At 38.1% G+C, this 19,347-nt stretch overlaps 1 protein-coding gene across 1 annotated transcript in view; it reads right to left on the bottom strand.

Annotated features, from left to right (window-relative positions):
- LOC114251869 (sialin) overlaps positions 1-19,347 on the bottom strand; it is a 63,878-nt gene that overhangs the window by 21,957 nt on the left and 22,574 nt on the right. The window contains exons 3-5 of the mRNA XM_028186275.2: positions 17,215-17,384; positions 12,596-12,729; positions 8,200-8,402 (exon numbers count right to left, since the gene is read on the bottom strand). Coding sequence (XP_028042076.2) covers positions 8,200-8,402; positions 12,596-12,729; positions 17,215-17,384 — 507 coding nt within the window. The remainder of the gene's footprint in view (positions 1-8,199; positions 8,403-12,595; positions 12,730-17,214; positions 17,385-19,347) is intronic.

The following is a 19,347-nucleotide window of genomic DNA, read 5'->3' as shown; positions in this document are numbered from 1 at the left end:
GGAAAGAGCCGTCTTTTTTTTCCTATAGCCGAAAACTCAATGTAACACCGAATTTTTTTTTTTTTTTATGATTGAATGATTACTGGTGGCCCGGAGGCCTTTCCAGTTTCACCAGGACAGGTGGGCGAGCAAAGGCTCAGCCAGAAGGGGAGTAACACCGAATGTCTTGAGACGTCACTTATTGTTGACGAATTTCGGACACGTGTTTATAGAAATAGTCTAACCTAAAGATACTCGCATTGATATACACAACATATTCGAACCGATCCGCGATCGATTGGTTTGGTTCAGATCACGGAAATCCGACACAGCATAGTCGGTAGACAGCGTGGTCACCACAAATCTTGAGTTTCACCCACACGAGTTAGGTACGCTTTGCTTCCTCTATAGTTTATTATAATAATGCGTATCGCTTTGACAGGTAAGACAGCTGTAGATATGATACGGAGGTAGACGCATTTACTTTGAAATGTATATGTGCCGATAATTGATGTGATATTAGATTATATTTAATGGGTATGGCCTCCAAGTGTCAATGTAGCGGTTTTACAAGGCCACATGTGCTTTGATAATACTAATAGTGATCTCGAGAGGTTATACTAGATTCACCGAACAAGTAGGTGAGCTCACGGGGTTCTAACCTGAGGACGTTGCTAATACTAGCCCTAGCAAGGGCAGTGCTTCGCAGAATCTACCACCGGATCGGAAACGCGACCCACTGAGAAGATCCGGCAAGAAACTCAGTGGGCTGTTAAGTTTGTATTTGTTCGTCATTGTTCATCGATTACGTTCACAAAACGCAGATTTCGTGTGCGGTTTTGATGATATCAGCCCCACATAGCTGAATTAATTTATGTGCTTTTATTCATGTCACGGATCGTTTGGAGCCTCTGGGTCTGCGGAGGGACTTCGGTTCCCTCTGTATTTTGTACCGCATGTTCCATGGCGAGTGCTCTGAGGAATTGTTCGAGATGATACCAACGTCTCGTTTTTATCATCGCACCGCCCGCCACCGGAGTAGAGTTCATCCATATTACCTGGAGCCACTGCGTTCATCCACAGTGCGTTTCCAGAGGTCTTTTTTGCCACGTACCATCCGGCTATGGAATGAGCTCCCCTCCACGGTGTTTCCCGAGCACTAAGACATGGCCTTCTTCAAACGAGGCTTGTGGAGAGTATTAAGCGGTAGGCAGCGGCTTGGCTCTGCTCCTAGCATTGCTGAAGTCCATGGGCGACGGTAACCACTTACCATCGGGTGGGCCGTACGCTCGTCTGCCTACAAAGGCAATAAAAAAAATGTTTTATTCGATGCAAAATCTCCGCAATACTATGGGGATATTACACTGCAAAGACTTTTTATGTCATAAGGAGCGAATCGCGTTTTATATGTGTTTCGATAACTGCTTGATACCAGTTAGACCGTGAGCACATTTGATTTAATTTTGCTAGATAAAAAAAATCACTGACATCTAAGTTAACGCGCAAAATCTTGAACGCAATAATGATTGTAAAATAACAAACATTCCTTAGACCTTATGAACCGTAAATTTCCTTTGTCATGTAGGTATATTGTAACAATATCTCCAAGGGAGTGCATTTGCACTCGGCTTTAGAACTCAGAATAATTAAATCTAATTTATTATTAACATTATACAATGAGTTCATACGTAAAATTAATTTATAGTATTTAGAGATCCGTGAACTAATCGTAAAATCTTGTTAATTAATTACGCAAAATGTCTGGAAAAACCTATTCAAAGAAACTCTTCCGAAATAAAAAATACATTAATGTTTCATACTGATGTCAGAAAAAACGTATGATGCATTATTTTTGCAGAAAAACAAGTCTGTTTCTTTTTTAATCGTGCGAACCCGTACATCGTTAAAATTTATCTGTCGATACTTACTCAAATATCTTCCACGTGTTAAGAATCAGGTATTCCCCTATTGTTGTTCATTGTAATTACGAAAAAAAACCCTCTGCTTAATTACTATCAAAAACAATAAAAATCGCAATCTGAGATTGAACTTCGCAGTTAATAATAGTAAAAAATATATAATATTGACCGAAGAATTAGACTGTTCTCTTTTGCCATTATCCGTGACTTGTTTTGGCGTCACATGCCATTAATGTTCCAAAAACATTACTGCATATATTAAGTTATATAACCTTTTCAGGATGGCGTGAACCTTACTTGAATGACAAGTAGATGATGAGCTCATTGTCTATCAAGTGTTAAGTGATCGTAATGTATCGAGGTATGAGGTACCCCACCCTGAGGTGCTACAGTTACCGCGCCCTTCAAGTCAAAAGTCATCCGTCTTTCATGCAGAAATAGGCAGGGCGGTGGTACATACCCGTGCGAACTCACAAGGAACCTTACCAACAGCAAGAATCTCAGGTGAGTTGGGCGCATTAAGTGCGACTTCGTGGACTAGGGATTATTTATTTATTTTTTATAGCTTAGATGGGTAGACGAGCACACAGCCCACCTGGTGTTAAGTGGTTACTGGAGCCCATAGACATCTACAATGTAATTGCCGCCACCCACCTTAAGATATGAGTTCTAAGGTCTCAGTATAGTTACAACGGCTGCCTCAAACCGAAACGCATTACTGCTTCACGGCAGAAATAGGCAGGGTGGTGGTACCTACCGCACGGGTCCTAACACCAGCAATTACGCAAATTAAAATTTTGCGGGTTTGATTTTTATTACACGATGTTATTCCTTCACCGTGGAAGTCAATCGTGAACATTTGTTAAGTACGTATTTCATTAGAAAAATTGGTACCCGTCTGCGGGATTCGAACACCGGTGCATACGAATGCACCGGACGTCTTATCCTTTAGGCCACGACGATTCATTCACAATTACACCTTCCGATAACCTCAGCGGAATTTATTAGCGCATACACTTCTATATATTAAGTTAATAATGCATATAACGATTATTTAAAACAGAACGCCTCCTTTATCGTGACGTTTAGATAATTTATTGCATTCGGTAACTTATCGGGGCGCTTTCGTAAAATACCTAATTTCATAAGAGACATTCGTTCAAGATATAACGTGCTCAATCAATGACTAAGATTTATTTATTATTTCATTTTGATACAACGCACGCCTGTTCTTATGTTGATTTTATTTATTTAGGTTAAGTTTGTGATCAAATATTGCATCAATAAGCATGACGTATCTCATGAGAAGTGGCCTTAGGACGTGTTGGGATTATGCACCTCCGTTATGTAAAGCCACGAAGCAACCATGTCTTGTTTATCGGTCATATGGGTAAACCGTCTCACGTGTTTTTTTTATAGCTTAAATGGGTGGACGAGCTCACAGCACACCTGGTGTTAAGTGGTTACTGAAGCCCATAGACATCTACGACGTAAATGCGCCACCCATCTTGAGAAATAAGTTCTAAGGTCTCAAGTATAGTTACAACGGCTACCCCACCCTTCAAACCGAAACGCATTACTGCTTCACGGCAGAAATAGGCAGGGTGGTGGTACCTTCCCGCGCGGACTCTCAAGAGGTCCTACCACCAGTATCTATAACGTAAATGCGCCACCCATCTTGAGATATAAGTTCTAGGGTCTCAGTATAGTTACAACGGCTGCCCTACCCTTCAAACCGAAACGCATTACTGCTTGACGGCAGAAATAGTATTAGAAGAGAAAGATCCAAATTTAGAAATTGAAATTGGGTGCGACCCAACAAAATTTAATTAACTACAATCCTCGGTCGGTACGTAATTAGCTTTCAATAAAAAAAGACCTTAGTCAAAAGGCGAACTTAAAAACAACGTATAAGCATAAACTTTTTAAATTATTAGTAAACGCGAATAATTTACTATAACTTTGTAAGATCGAGACAAAAGTCTCAAATATATTGAAACGTTATCAGAACAATGGAACTCTATTAACAAATACCCTCAAACAATACATGTGACGCAATCAAATCTATTATTTTTTTTTTTTTTTTTTTTATTGCGTAGATGGGTGGACGAGCTCACAGCCCACCTGATGTTAAGTGGTTACTGGAGCCCATAGACATCTACAACGTAGACGCGCCACCCACCTTGAGATACAAGTTCTAAAATCTCAGTATAGTTAAACATTAAGTGTGCGAAATAGTGCGCGTGTAGTAGGTATACCGACTCACAATACCCACTATAAGACAAGGTCAGACCGTAAATGCCTAATCTGTATTTATTCTCGGAAGACATTGTACTGAAGCAGGGATGGCGATAGCATAAATCATTATGAAAACATGTTTGTTTTAGCTAAATTTAAAAGGGCTTTCTCGCGAGGACTTATGCTGAAAGAAACATATAAGGTACAAAGTTACTCACAAAATATTAAATAGTTGATTTTGTCACTACCTGCTAAATGATTACCTACATTACTGTTCAGTACAGTGCTCGCCGAAATTTGACAATAACAAGATTTTCTAATTTATTTCTCATAATATTCATTTTATTTGTTTGAAAAGACATCAGATTAAAGCCAAATCAAATTAAGTCATTGTTAGGTTAATTCTACGGGTTTTCTACCGATCATCGTGAAATAATGACGAGACGAAGATAGTTTTTTATAAGAAAAGTTTTCATTGCTAACTAAGCACATGTATTTAAGGTTGTTAGAAATTGTCAGGTAGGGTTGAGCGCACGAATTCAAATTCTTTGTTTAGAAAAATTTTCACTATCTCCATTTACAACGTTAGACAAGCGGTAAACTATCGCAGTAGCCCTGCAACTTATCGGAAGTAGATGTAAACTCGACAACGGTTTGCCACCCCTATATGAAGCAAGGTGAGATCAGACCGTGCACTATTAAATGATAAGCTATAATTTAATGTTTTTTCCTCACAGATTAACTCGGTCACGATATCACGTTTTCTCGGTATTTTGTATTTTGAATATTTTTTTTCATGGCAAACATTTTGTCGTTTTTATATTTGGCCAATTTTACGAAATTTGAATTTGAGGTTAACACTTGAATTTCCTTATAGATTCATAGATTGATTTTTTTTAATTAAAGTTCATAAATACTGCAACAATAGTATCGGTATTATTATTGGTTCTATCATTCGTCACAGTCACTTAATATTACGTACACAATAGCCTTGAGTAATTGTGATTGTTACATGGGTAGGTACACGATAGAAGCATATTGTGTATTGTCGCAACATAATAGACTACAAGATGCGCGGGCGTCGTGCCAGAATCCACACTATGATGTCATTTTCTAAAGTGAAAGGGCTTATCAGTTCTGACGCATTATAGATAAGTTCGTTTTTTACGTCATTTTGGCATCAACCGAACGAAGGTGTGTCACAAACGTACGTAAATATTTTCGTTGTGTACTTTGCCTTAACCCATATTGGATCCACGTGAATATGATCCCGCACAAAAATAATTCTCGGAATCATAGTCGAGTGCATGGCAACCGTTGCGCAAGGTTAAAACCGCGCGGTCATGCAAAGCCGACCAATAAGAGAGCTGGATTCGCGTGACGTCAGCGACCACGCCTGCGCGCGCCTCCGCCGCCATGTTGCCGCTTTCAAATGCACTGAACGTACTGCGAAACGTCTGCGCCGCGGCCGATAACATTAACGCTGTGTTGCCAGAACGACGTAACGTTATTATTTGCGACCTATTTATTTATCTCTTTAGAATTCTTAACTTTGACAATTCTATTTGTTTTTTTTACGATTCGTATGTTATGAATGTCATGATTAGAATCGCAATCTGTAACAATATATGAGGCTTAGATTAAGCCGGAACCCAATCAGAATGCTGATAATTTATTTTTGATAACACTATGTGACGTTTTTGCCTACCTACGCTAGTTACCTCGAGGGATTATACTAGATTTAACGAACACTGGGCTTAGGCTGGCGAAATTGCTAACACTAACCCTAGCAAGGATAGTGCTTCGGTGAATCTACCACGAAAATGGAATCGTGACCCACCGATAGTATCCGGCGAGCAACTCATTGGAACGTGTCTGTGCGTTATTTCACGACGAACCCTTCGTCGCATTCGACGGGATGAAAACTGTGACGGGTGCTTTGAATGCCTAAATACACCGGGAGGATGCGAAATGACCTCTATATTACAGAGCATAATGTCTAATTAATGCTCGTAACTCGTATAGCATACGTTTCCATGATGTATCCTAATTTCATTGCTAATAAAGCGTTTAATTACACAGCCAACGAAAAGTAGCAAGTATCTGACACAAAACAAAAAGCTCGAACAAATAGCAATGTTTTTTACGTTCGTCCGACATCACTGTTTGCGCCACGCCACTGGAGCGATAACAAGCCGTGTCGGCAGCGAATACGTGCGCGCTGAAGTCGGTGACACATTGTAATATTGATAAATAGCTCGTTTCCGCTGTCACAATCGCAATGAAAAACTGCTTGCGGTCAAGGAGACGAACAAAACCATTTTGTTACGCGCCGTCAATCATAATTTCGCGAGCTATGTTCTCTACTGTCTTAATTGAGCGCTTTGAATTGAATAATGGAATTGTTCTGGCGTCGACCGTATCTAGTCGCGGATGTAATGACATTGCTTTGTGGTGAAGTAATGCGTCGATGAGCAGATTTTTTGTTTGCGAGTTCGAGCTAGTGATGCTATTGCGATCTAACATTTTTTTGTAATATTCATCTATGTAAATTTCGGTTTTCGGGATTGGCTTCTCGGTTTTAATTAGTGCGGTTTTGTTTTGCACATTCTTATTTGATTGACATCCGATTTTCGCAACAGTTGGACAAATTATTATAACGTCCCAAAAACCAATCTGAAGCGATTACATGGCAAGGGTCACAACTATACCAATTCTGACAAAAAAAATGGTTAAATGATAGCGCATATTTCTGCAAATGTTCTAGGTGCTTTTTTTTTATTGCCTTTGAAGGCAGACGAGCATACGGCCCACCTGATGGTGAGTGGTTACCGTCGCCCATGGACTTCAGCAATGCCAAGGGCAGAGCCAAGCCGCTGCCTACCGCTAAGGTAGTACCGCTACCGGTAGTACCGGTACCGCTAAGTGCTTTCTTTAGGAGCATTATTAGAAATTTTGTTAATCTGTTTCGGGATCTAAATCTGTATAACCGAACAATGAGCAAACGTGGCATCCAAGTCGAAGCTTTGTGCCTTTGCAAAAACTTGTACTACCCTTTTAACGCATAAGCGCTTAGCTCTCAGCGAAGGGTCAATCTCGAATTTATTGACGAATCTTTTTCTGGGCGTCCTTATAGCAAAGGATTTATCCGTACTCTTCCATTTGCCAAGTTCACAAGCGAAGATGCAAGAGCATCGTTCATAGATTTCCGCTACATGTTCTACACTAGGTAATGTCCCAGTCAATCATAATGTTCATAATATTTTCGTTGTTTTTAGCATTGGTGTTTACTTCTTTCTGTTCACTAGCAAGCTTACAGGCAATTAAGTTATACGTAGGTGTGACTTTTGCTTTGTAACTAGAGATTTTGGCCTTACGTCCCAAGGTAACGACCTCAATTGTTTTAATGTCTATACAATATCATTAATGCTTACTAAAAATACTTCTATACTAAAATTATACAGTGCTACCTCGATATAACAAATCGGAAGGGAACAAATAAATATTCGTTATATCAAGTAATTCGGTAAACTGAGGTTTGTCATATTAAGGTTAGGTTGGTTTACCATTTGTTATAAGGAGATAAAAAAAATTGTTTTATTCACCTCAACATTACGTACTTACTCATCCAGTTATAACAGGTTCGCTATAGCGAACAACTTCTACTAATAAATGATAACACATTTTTATCAAATTACTGTATATATTTTATATTTAAAAACAATTAGGTAGGAATTTTTTTTTCTCAAATCTGTCGAGACTTATTCACATACTATGGGAATGAGGGTCATATTGGTGGGAACGTTACATAAAGATTTTGGTCTGACAAAATTCGTTAATTAGATGTATTCACACTTTTTTATGGTTGAAAATTCGTTATAAAGAGGTTGTTCGCAAGAAATCTTCGCAGTGTAAAGGTATATTTTTACATTAACTTTTATGGACAATTCAAGGGGATAATGAAGAATTTATTAAATCGAGGACGTCGTTATATTGAAGTATGTTAAGGTTGCACTGTATTTTATGTTTAGATTACAACATACCACAGAACGTAGTGACTTACCCATCATGTTAGACATGAATTTCGATCTATCCATCGGCGGGATCCATTTGGAAGCCATGGGTAGTATGGCAGGCCAAGTGGCACCAAGCAAGACGCCTAGTACTACTCTGACTGCGACTATCCATCCGAAGCCAGCTGAGGCCGACGCTGGAGTCAATAGCGTGAGGATACTGGCCAACAGTGTGCTGTAGCCAAACACCCGTCTGATGACAAGAGAATAATCAGTCAGTCAATCAATTACCAGAATTTGTTATAAACAAAAAAGAGCAAGGGGAGAATACCACTGGCACTCATATTATTAACAAAGTCGATTTTAAGCAGGCTACCTATTTATTATGAGCATTGTTGAACTTAGTTTACGTTACATTGGACTTTGAAGAAAACCGAAACTGTCTAGTCTCAAACCTGCGACCTTATACAAGCAAATTGACAGGCAATTAACTACGAATCTAACATTAACAGAGATGAGTCATTTACCAAATTTAAAACTGTCGTTTCATATATCTTTAGGTTTAACTATTCCTCAATATTTCAAGAGCATTTACTCTTGACTATAAATCGGTCGAGTCAGCCATTAGACAACCAGGTTTCATCCACAATCACTGACATCTCAGAAATATACTATCGATGTACGCATAAAAATTTTCGTCCAAAACCGTCGATCAAATAGGCCTATTAAAGCAATTAACAAGAGGAATTCAGATATTCTAGACAGAATCGCATCAATTTACAAAATTAAATGTAAGTACGCGATGCTTAGCGATTTTAACAGACACGTAAAGTTAGATAGACGGTGAACCGTTGGAGACACGTTTCCTAAATAACTACGATTATAACCTTAGCCGTGAGAGGGTAGTTTGATTAAATTAGAGAATGTCTTTTATTGGACTTTTTGGCGGGAACGCGAGGAGTGAAGTTGTGTGATTTGTTTTATTTTGTCTATTTAGTGCTTCATCAGGTTTAAATATGTAGTAACGGTGGTTTATTAACTGTTTAATATCTGTGAAAGTGCACAAATGTGGGAAAATGAAACAAAGCCGCTGGACGCAACTTCTCGGGATCCTCCAAAAAGTCCACTGAAAAAATCTTAGTAAATGACCACCATTTTACTGAGATTATATTTCATCCCATATCATCTCATTTCATATCATTTAATTTCATCCCAGTTGATTAATGTCTCAAATTAATCATCTTCATTTAATTTCACTCCATAATATCATTTTTCATAAAAATATTAATATAAATTAAAATAAGATCTTTATCAGAAAATCCCATAAAAAAAGTCTCTTATTTGTATTATCTTCAGAGTTAAATAAGCCCGAGCGCATACTGTAAATTCGCTCTTGACCGATAATTTCCCGAGCGCATCGCTTCGGCACTGATATTTAAAAAAAAAACTACACTATTTGATAATATCGTGTAAATACAGTAACGAAGTTAATTTTCGAATTAGAAGCTACAATTTTAACAATTGTTTGGTAATGACTATTTCGCGGCGTTCAAGCGATACTAAGAACCGGTTTGGTAATTAAAACACTTGTCACTTTGATTATTTACGCGTTTCTTCAAATTGTTTTTAGTATTCCAACAGCTTCACGTCCATCTACGCTAACATTTAAAGTATAAAAGAACTTAAAACGATTTACTTAGCTGTACAAAAATCTAGATGATGATCTATAAAAACGACTGAAGATAAGACGTGGGTACTAGATGCTGTTTGAGCCTTAGGGTCACTGTAATTAAGGGATGAAACTGAATGGATTGTACATTGTCACTATTTATTTATTTATTTATAGTAACTCCTTTCATAGAACTGTGATGGGACGTGTACCTATGTACCCCACGTGTACCTATGTATTCGTAAGCGCGGACATGTAGGCAAGGCTCACGGGCTCAACCTGAAAGAATTTGCTAACACTAGTCCTTTTAAGACCAGTGTTACGCAGAATCTACCACTGGACCTTCGCGTTCCACTGAGAAAATCCAGCGAAACTTCCATGGATGATGATCGACCAGGATCACAAGAAATTATCGACACAAGGATACCAATTAAAGATTAACTGAGCAATTTAAAACAAAAAATTAAACAAACAACAAATGTACTGTTAAATACTTGAGTTGTAACTATATTTTCAAAGATAAAAATAAAACTATCGATCATTCATAGTTTTATAATGGAAACAATGTTTAATAGAATTATAACGATGTGAGGAACCTTCAACGTACGGACACTTGCATTCCAAGCCCGCATCGATAATACATATTATTGAAGATTTAATAATACATATTTGTACGAGATTAGTTTTGTTCTGTCGACAATACCACATTATTTCTGAGTAGTAAGTAGCCAATCGTTTTCGCTTGAAAACTGGTTCTTAAAGTCGGCATTGGCATCCAATTTTTGGGTCAGATTTTCACGGACCACCTTTTCATTTACGTCAGTAAAAACAGCTTGAAGACTAGGCTCATTAAGTGTTTGCTAATGTTCACAGAATATGTAACACTGTTACACGAACGTTGGAAGAGAAGACGAAGGATGAATGATAGCTCAGGGAACCGGGAGTATATCGGACTACTTACTCAGATTACTCACGCATCGAAAACTTACCAGACAGTCACGTATAGTATATCATGATATACTAGAGTATAGTGATTCATCAAGTTTATCTTTCATCAGTCCGCTTATTAAAAATCCCGCTTATCTCTTTTTTGTATCAGAAGATTTTTGATATGGTGATAAATTGGTGATAGGGTACAAATTTGATTATATGGATACGCGAGCACGACCTTCATGATCAAATAATACTACTGATAACAGTATCACGGACGAATCTTTATTCCTTCTCAGGAAAGCAATTCTGGTTCTCAATCGTGGTCAATAGGTTTAAGGTTTACAGTATATCGTGTGCTATTCTGAAGTTATTTCGGGTCTGACGTTTGCGATTTGTATGGAAGTGTGTTTGCATTGGACGTCTGCCACGACTTTGTCTAACCTTACAACCTCTGCCTGTTTAGAATTAAGATCAATCGCGAAACGGATAACAGACACTTTAATTTTAGAATTTTCATACCAGAGCTTTAAATTTATTCGCGAAAACTGATTAACTGTACCGAATTTAAATTGAAAACACTCCCATGCGAGGCTTAATAACAAAAGTTCAAACGGATGGCAAGGACTGAAAGCATGAGTAATCAGCTTGATTGACTCAAATAGCCAATCTATTAACGAACTCTAGAAAGTTCCACGCGGTTAATTAAATATACCTCCAACAGTTTGCTGATTATAAGATGATGTCATCCAGGTATTTATTAAGTAGGAATGTTTTGTGGATTGACGTAAATAAATGGAGGTATTTACGATCTAAGTGTAGAACTAAGCGATACTAAAGTATAGAGCACAAGGCTTGAGACAGTATATTTTAATACAACCTAATTAAAACAAAAATTTGTCGCGACACAGTGAAACCCAGTTTCTTTGGAATCACAAAATGGGGCCACTTTTTTTGCAAATTGATATTCAATTGGCTTCGTTGTTAAAAGTGGAATGGCGAGTATGGCTCATATACCCAAACTGTATACACGTTATTGCCACGACGTTATCTTGAACGCTATTGAATTTTAACCCCCGGGTTTCTGTGTTACATAGGGGTAACTGAATTAACGGTACAGCTGTCTATTATATCAATTAACTGCTTTTTTCAATACAATAAGCTGTGGATTTTATGAATGTGTTTTTTTTTAACACATGTAAATATTATAATGTCAATAAAACAGCGGTGACACAAATGAAGAAATATGAAATTAATTTCAACACAACAAAATTAATTTCTATGTAGTAATTGTGAACGAATTTGCTATTTTTTAAATGTCATTAGAGTTCTATATGAACTTCTAATTGTACTTATTGATGTAATTTTAAATAAGAACTTCGATATGTTGCAGAAATGTTGAATGAAATGTTGTTACAGAAAACTGTTAAATCAAATCTTATTTCAAATTATATTAATAAGTACGATTAGAAGTTCATAGATCTTTTATACATCGACGCTTGAAAGGCAAACGTGACTAAGCGACAATACGTGAACTTTACAATAGACTAATTTAAAGTTGAAATACCTGAAAAAAATTCTATTTTAACGAATCTAGCTGTAGGATTGAAATGATTTTAATAGACCTAGAAATATATATTTTTTGCGCGTCGAATATGGTTATTGCCTATCATTTATGTATAAAGCAGTTATTGTCGCTTAGTCACGTTTGCCTTTCAAGCGTTGATATGTATAACGAGGGATGGTAGGGTATTTAGTTTAAGGGAAGCTGTAAAAAGCAGTTAAAACATAAAAGACAAATCAATCAATCAAACTTTTAAAAGCGTGTAAACAAAAGTACATCTTACCTTGCGCCAATGATTTCAGCGAGTCTACCTCCCGGTAGTTCTGTCATGACGTAGCCCCAGAAGAAGCAGCCCAACACGAGGTTCTTCTGCTTCGTGTCCCAGAAGAACCGTGTCTGCTCGATGTGCCCAGGGTGCTGTGCGGAATGAATACTTTAGGTCGAGCTTCTATTATAATCTGTCTACAAAGTATGGATTCTGGCATCCTTAGCAACAGTTTTAACTTCCTTACCATCCACCCTTAGATCCTAACCTGATTTTTAGGCCATCGAGTGCAAACTATTTACCGTAGCCTATAGATATCTCGATACTGGTGGTAGGATCTCTTGTAAGTCCGAACGGGTAGGTACCACCACCCCGGCTATTTCTGCCGTGAGGTAGTAATGCGTTTCGGTTTGAAGGGTGGGGCAGCCGTTGTAACTATACTGAGGCCTTAGAACTTATATCTCAAGGTGGGTGGCGCATTTACGTTATAGATGTCTATGGGCTCCAGTAACCACTTAACACCAGGTGGTTAGACACTACCTGCTTTGAGGTATAAGATTGTAGTCTCAAAAGACAAACCCACGTTTCACATCGTCCACGACTGTCTTAAAGACTTCAAGTCAGTGATTTGAATTCAACGAGTAACTATTCTGAGACTTTAGAACTTATGTCTCAAGGTGGATGGCGCATTTACGTTATAGATGTTTATGGGCTCCAGTAACCACTTAACACCAGGTGGGCTGTGAGTTAGTCCATCCATCTAAGCAATAAAAAAAAAACGACACCTCAGCTCTTCAAAACATGTTCAATGGATAAGCACGCTTCTGTTCCTATTTCATGAATTTCTAAAATTTCTTGAAGTGGGACAACTGAAACGAAGAAAGTGTGCGCAAACGCATGGAACGCACAAGCAAATATCAATTTTATTTATACAAGTCATAAGTTATAAAGCCGAGGGGATTAGCCTAATTTCTGTTTGTCATTTCGTACTCTAATTCAGCAGAGCCGCGCCTCCTTGGCAAATTGCCAATAGCATTACGTAATAATACTGATTGCTGTAATCTTCGGTTTCATATAAATCATTATTTTAATCAACAGTCTGGGTCAAAGCAATAATCGGAACAATATTTTTAATACGACAAATGTTTTCAAAGAGATATGACGTATGGTTGATGTCACCAGAATGGTCATTACTATCTTTCATCCGAAAGCGGAGCTGTGTAAATCGTATATTTTTTAAGTGATAAAAATATAAACAAAAGCTGTAAGACCACACAAAAACTTTTGTGGTGGAATAATGACATTATAAATAAAGAGGATTATAATATTGCTTGCAGTTGCTCTAAGGAATGGAGATGATTCCAACATTTAACTACTAACTAATCATAACTCGCCACCGCAGAAAAACACTGGGTACAAGACTGCATTTCCGAAGCTTTTATCACGCATCATCCAATAGTGGAATAAACTCCCCCAGGAGCAAATAAACATGAACAAAGAACATTGTAATATATGACTAATTAATATTCACAGAAAACACTAAATTAAATACATGGAAACCAATTATCAGGTTTGCTTGCGGTTATGACTCGACTGGTTAAAATTAAAAGTACGATATAGTTTTTTTTGCAGAAAAAAATATTGGTTGTGTAGACTTGGTGATTTTTTTTGATATGGACTATGATGGTTCGTGAAGGTGGTAGGACCTCTTGTGAGTCCGCGCGGGTAGGTACCACCGCCCTGCCTATTTCTGCCGTGAAGCAGTAATGCGTTTCGGTTTGAAGGGTGGGCCAGCCGTTGTAACTATACTGAGATCTTAGAACTTCTCAAGGTGGGTGGCGCATTTACGTTGTAGTTGTCCATGGGCTCCAGTAACCACTTTACACCACGTGGGCTGTGAGCTCGTCCACCCATCTAAGCAATAAAGAAAAAGGCTGGAAATTATTCGAAACACCTTTTTTTTCCTACCTCATCTGATAGCCTTGAGAGGATATTTCAGCGTAACCTCAACTAGTAGGTGAGCTCACGGGGCTCGAAGTGATGCTAACATTGGCCCTAGCAAAAGCAGTGCTTTACAGAATCTACCACCGGATCGGAAACGCGACCCGCTGAGAAGATCCGGCGAGAAACTCAGTGGGCTGTGTCTATGGGTTAATTCGCTCGTCGAGCCCTTCGTCGCAAGCGACGGGTTCGACGAGGACGGTGACTGGTACTTGTGGTGCCTAAAAGCACTGTTAATGGATCGGGAAGGTCAAAACAGCAGATATCGTGGAATGAATAGGATGAGGCCAACGCCGACTGTAAGATCCTGTTTTATGAATATTTATATATAACATATTTATATTTATATTTATAACGGTACAGACAATTTTCCTGAATGTTTATCAGAGATGAGTGCGAGTTCTCGATCCTTCCATGCTAGTATTCTAATCTCCTTTTCGAAGTATCAGAACGTAAATGCAACCACCGAGCCCGAACGCTCGATGTCAAATAACGGCTACCTTCCAACAGAAACGCATTACCAAATCACGCAAGCCTTTTGGGGTTAGTGTAGTTACATTGTCACGAATACAATATAGGTAAATTAGCTATGAAAATTGATATCTGTCTGCCCAATGAGTCGCGGCATCATTGTCAGACTACAGGCGCTAGAAAAATTGCAATGCTAAATTACAACGGCTTTTAATTTTAGATTTTAGGTGCTAGATGTTAGGATTTATTACTGATCAAACAATTTCCTGATCGAGCCCTGGTATCTTTTATATCATTCTTCGGTCTTCTACACATTTCCAAACATCGCCAGAATATCTCCTACAGTAACTTTTTTTAATAACAAATATACCACTTGAAATAATGAAAGATAAGTATTTCCGTGGTATAAAATGTATTTTAGCCTTTAAAGTTTTATATGAGGGTTATACTTAAAATATAAAATTTATAAGATTAATTATTGGATTATTCGATATTTAGGATTTTAGAATCATCCACTTACTTGCGGTAGGACCTCTTGTGAGTCCGCACGGGTAGGTACCACCACCCTGCCTATTTCTGCCGTGAAGCAGTTACGCATTTCGGTTTGAAGGAAGTTATTGTATTGTAAAACTGAGACTTGGCTGAGAGAGAACTCATGTCTCAAATAGGTGGCGGTATTAACACTGTTGATGTCTATGGGCACGATAACCACTTAGAAGGCAATCCACCCATCTAGGCAATAAAAAAATCTTCCATGAAAGGGGTTACAGTCAATTGACTTACGTACGATATGCGACGATTTTAAGATATCTATGGTCATAGGTTAAGTATCAAAACAAAATGAACAATAAGATAAAAAATTGAATGGAATATTTTGCTTTGACACTGGCATGTATAACAATTACATTAGGAACTAGTAATCGCTGTTTTGAAGATAGACCTTGCAAATATGAATAAACAATCAAATTGCGAGAAGAGCCGAATTTCCTCGAAACAGGACGCGTTTTCTAAAACTTAATAACCTTCTTCGATGGCCAGTTTCAAAACGATAATAACTGTAACACTAACAACCAAATAGATTGTTAGATGATTGCTATAAAATATACAGAAAGGACCGGTGTTTCAAGTCAAATTATCTTTAATCATAGTTCGATTGAATTAGAAATGGCGAAATTGATAACTAAATCCCAATAAAAAAACAATCGTAGCCTAGTTTTCAATTGCCAAGTGAGATCACACGTGAAAGAAAAAAGAAATTTTAACGAAATCATAAATCCTAAATATCCTATTTTAAATATCCCAAACGACAAATGGTTATGCCAATTGTAGGTATTACGAACAGAACTGAATAGATTTTATGACAAGTTCCATTTTCGATAAATTATTATCTATTAAACAATTTCATTAATAAATATGAAACTTTGAAGTTATAATGCCCCATCCAGTATAGTCGACTCTTAGAATATAATCAAACAATTCTTATACATCATATTTAGGGACACAGCATCAGAATTTAATTGGATGAAAATCAAGAGTTAAATCTATGTAATTAAAATAACAATACTATTAAGTACAGCATATCTAATAGATTGGCAACCAACTTTACAGTCATGCATTTTTTTCTTTTCGGGTATTGTGCCAATCCTCCTACGAGATATCTGCAGTTTTTTTCCCTACTTATGCTGATAGCCTTGAGAGGCTATGTCAGCGTAACCTAACTATTTGAGCTCACGGGGCTCAAACCTGACGACGTTGCTAACACTAATCCTAGCGAGAGTAGTGCTTCGCAGAATTTACCACCGGATCGGAATCGCGACCCACTGAGAAGGTCCGGCGAGAAACTCAGGGGGTTCACCGAAAAATCCGCTCCCAAGGACACGCGGGGTGTGTGGGACTTGACGGTCTGCAGATGTCGGGAGCAGACAGCGGGCTCAAGGATATTACAGCCATGCATGCATTAACTCAATGTTAAGACCTCAGAGGTGGGAAAATTAGTTGTTATTTATATGGACACTTGGTAGCTTTTTTAATCTGACATGTACAGATTACGTAATCATGAACTCTCGTGGTTTGCTACAGAATTATTAAAACGGCGAGATAATTAACTAGTTGCATGTAAATCGCTCGATTAATAGCGTAAGACAATACTTCCAAATTAGATTTACCTCAGTCACATGATGTGTTCCGTTCGTGATGTTGGCTACGGCGGTCTGGTTGTCTTTTTGGTCATAGATCATCTCCACAATAGCGATGGTCAGGTTCACTCGTAACGCGTAGTTTAACATGAAACCGAGCAGCACCATAATGTTGAGTACTTGCACGCATGTTAAACATCCTGCGGGAAAAAAGAAAAGTAAAATTATTAAATAATAAAACATTTATTGCCTTTCACACAGATTTAGATTATTAAGGCAAAGGAGATGGCTCAGCTAATGTTGTTCAAAGTGGTTGCATCGACGCTGATATTCAATCACCCCTGTTCCCTTTTGGTTTAAAACGTAGTATAAACTACAATAAAAAAACAAACAAAAAAAAAAAAAACCAAATTAAAAGATAAATTTTGTTCATTTTTTTTATAGATGTATGCTAATTAAAAAAAAAGATGAGCTATATGACCATAAATATGTGTCAATGACCGTGTTCACAAAGTAGGATAATATGTTTGATGCAGAACTCTAGAGTTCTACAGAGTTAATTAATCGGGAAGGGTTTTTTTTTAATAGTCGAAAATGAATATTTACAGGATAAAGTAAGCATGTTATTGCTAAACTAAGATTTACTGTTCTATTAAATTTCAATGGATATATTAACGTATGGAGTATTAGAGAATATTTCACCTATTCTATTCGCTTTATAGTCAGCAATTCTTTTATGGCTAAGACGTTTATTATCCGAAATATACTTCTTTAAACTATACGGACGTACATTGACGTCACACAATGACGAATCTCAACTGAAAATTCGGTCACGGCAATTCGAATAGGTTAATTAACTTCGAGATAATTTTCCCGGAGTTAATAATCTATGTATATCTTAGATGCTTTTAAAGCTAAACAAGTTTCGCTATTATTCTATTATAAGTTATATGTATTTATATTTACTGGATATGTACTACTTATGTATATACAACACAAGTTTTTAATTGTCACTCAAGATTTTCCAACGCTAAAACGATGATTAAAACTTCTTCACACACATCTGAAACAATATTTGGCTGCGTTACTTAGGATGGTACCAACCTTTTTTTATGATTGCCGTATTACTGGTGGCCCAGAGGCCTTTCCAGTTTCACCAGGACCTATGCGCTAGCGAAAGCTCAGCCAAGAGGGAACAACAACCTATTTCCTAGCGTAGATGTCGTATCAATCGACTAAGGGATTCGCTGGAGAATGGCAAGCAGGTATCGATAGCTGGGGTTTACAGGTGATAGGTCCTATTTGTATACATGGATAAACCTCAGTGCTGAAGAAGCCATTATTTTCGATTTCAACGGTGAGACAGCCGTTCTAAAACACAATTCAGTCTTCGAGCTCACGTGACATCTGTCGTATTGGTTAACCTCTTCCTCCTCGCGTCGTTTTCCTCATTACTGAGGGTCGTGACTCCCCCACTGCATCAGTTTCTCCTGTACGATTTCCCTCCCTCTGCTTCGATGCTTAGCTTCATGAAAGGCATTGTGGAAGTTGATGTTTGGAGAAGATCGTATTTGGTCCGGCCATCTCGTGGGACTGCGTCCTCTAGGACGTTTACAATCTACCTTTCCTGGTTAACCACTCAACACCAAATTGGCCCTTGGCTAGTTACCCTTCTCCTTCTTGCATCGATAATTTATAATCCTCAATGCTCATCGTGGGTCGTGGCCTCTTCTAACAACTTTCTCTCGGATTATCCTGTGTTACTCCTGCCTACCCTCAGCTGTGTGGATAGCAACGTGGACTGAACTATTGAGAATGGAGCGAATCTGATCCGACCAGCGCATTGGCTAGTTACCCATTCACACGATCAAATAGTTTTAACTTTAGTTCTGATTTTGAGGACGGTTCTTTGCATACGTGATAGTGAGGAATACTGAGCGCCCGCACGGGCGAATCTTTTTATTTATCTAGTTGGTCGTGAAAGAAAGTTGGGTTCCATCTCATATTTCAAGCTTGACTGACAAGGGCTTTTTTGCCACGTACCATCCGGCTATGGAATGAGCTCCCCTCCACGGTGTTTCCCGAGCGCTACGACATGTCCTTCTTCAAACGAGGCTTGTGGAGAGTATTAAACGGTAGGTAGCGGCTTGGCTCTGCCCCTAG

This window comes from Bombyx mandarina, chromosome 03 (genome assembly GCF_030267445.1).
Source record: "Bombyx mandarina strain Sakado chromosome 03, ASM3026744v2".
NCBI lineage: Eukaryota > Metazoa > Arthropoda > Insecta > Lepidoptera > Bombycidae > Bombyx > Bombyx mandarina.
This window is presented reverse-complemented; position numbering and strand designations above follow the sequence as displayed.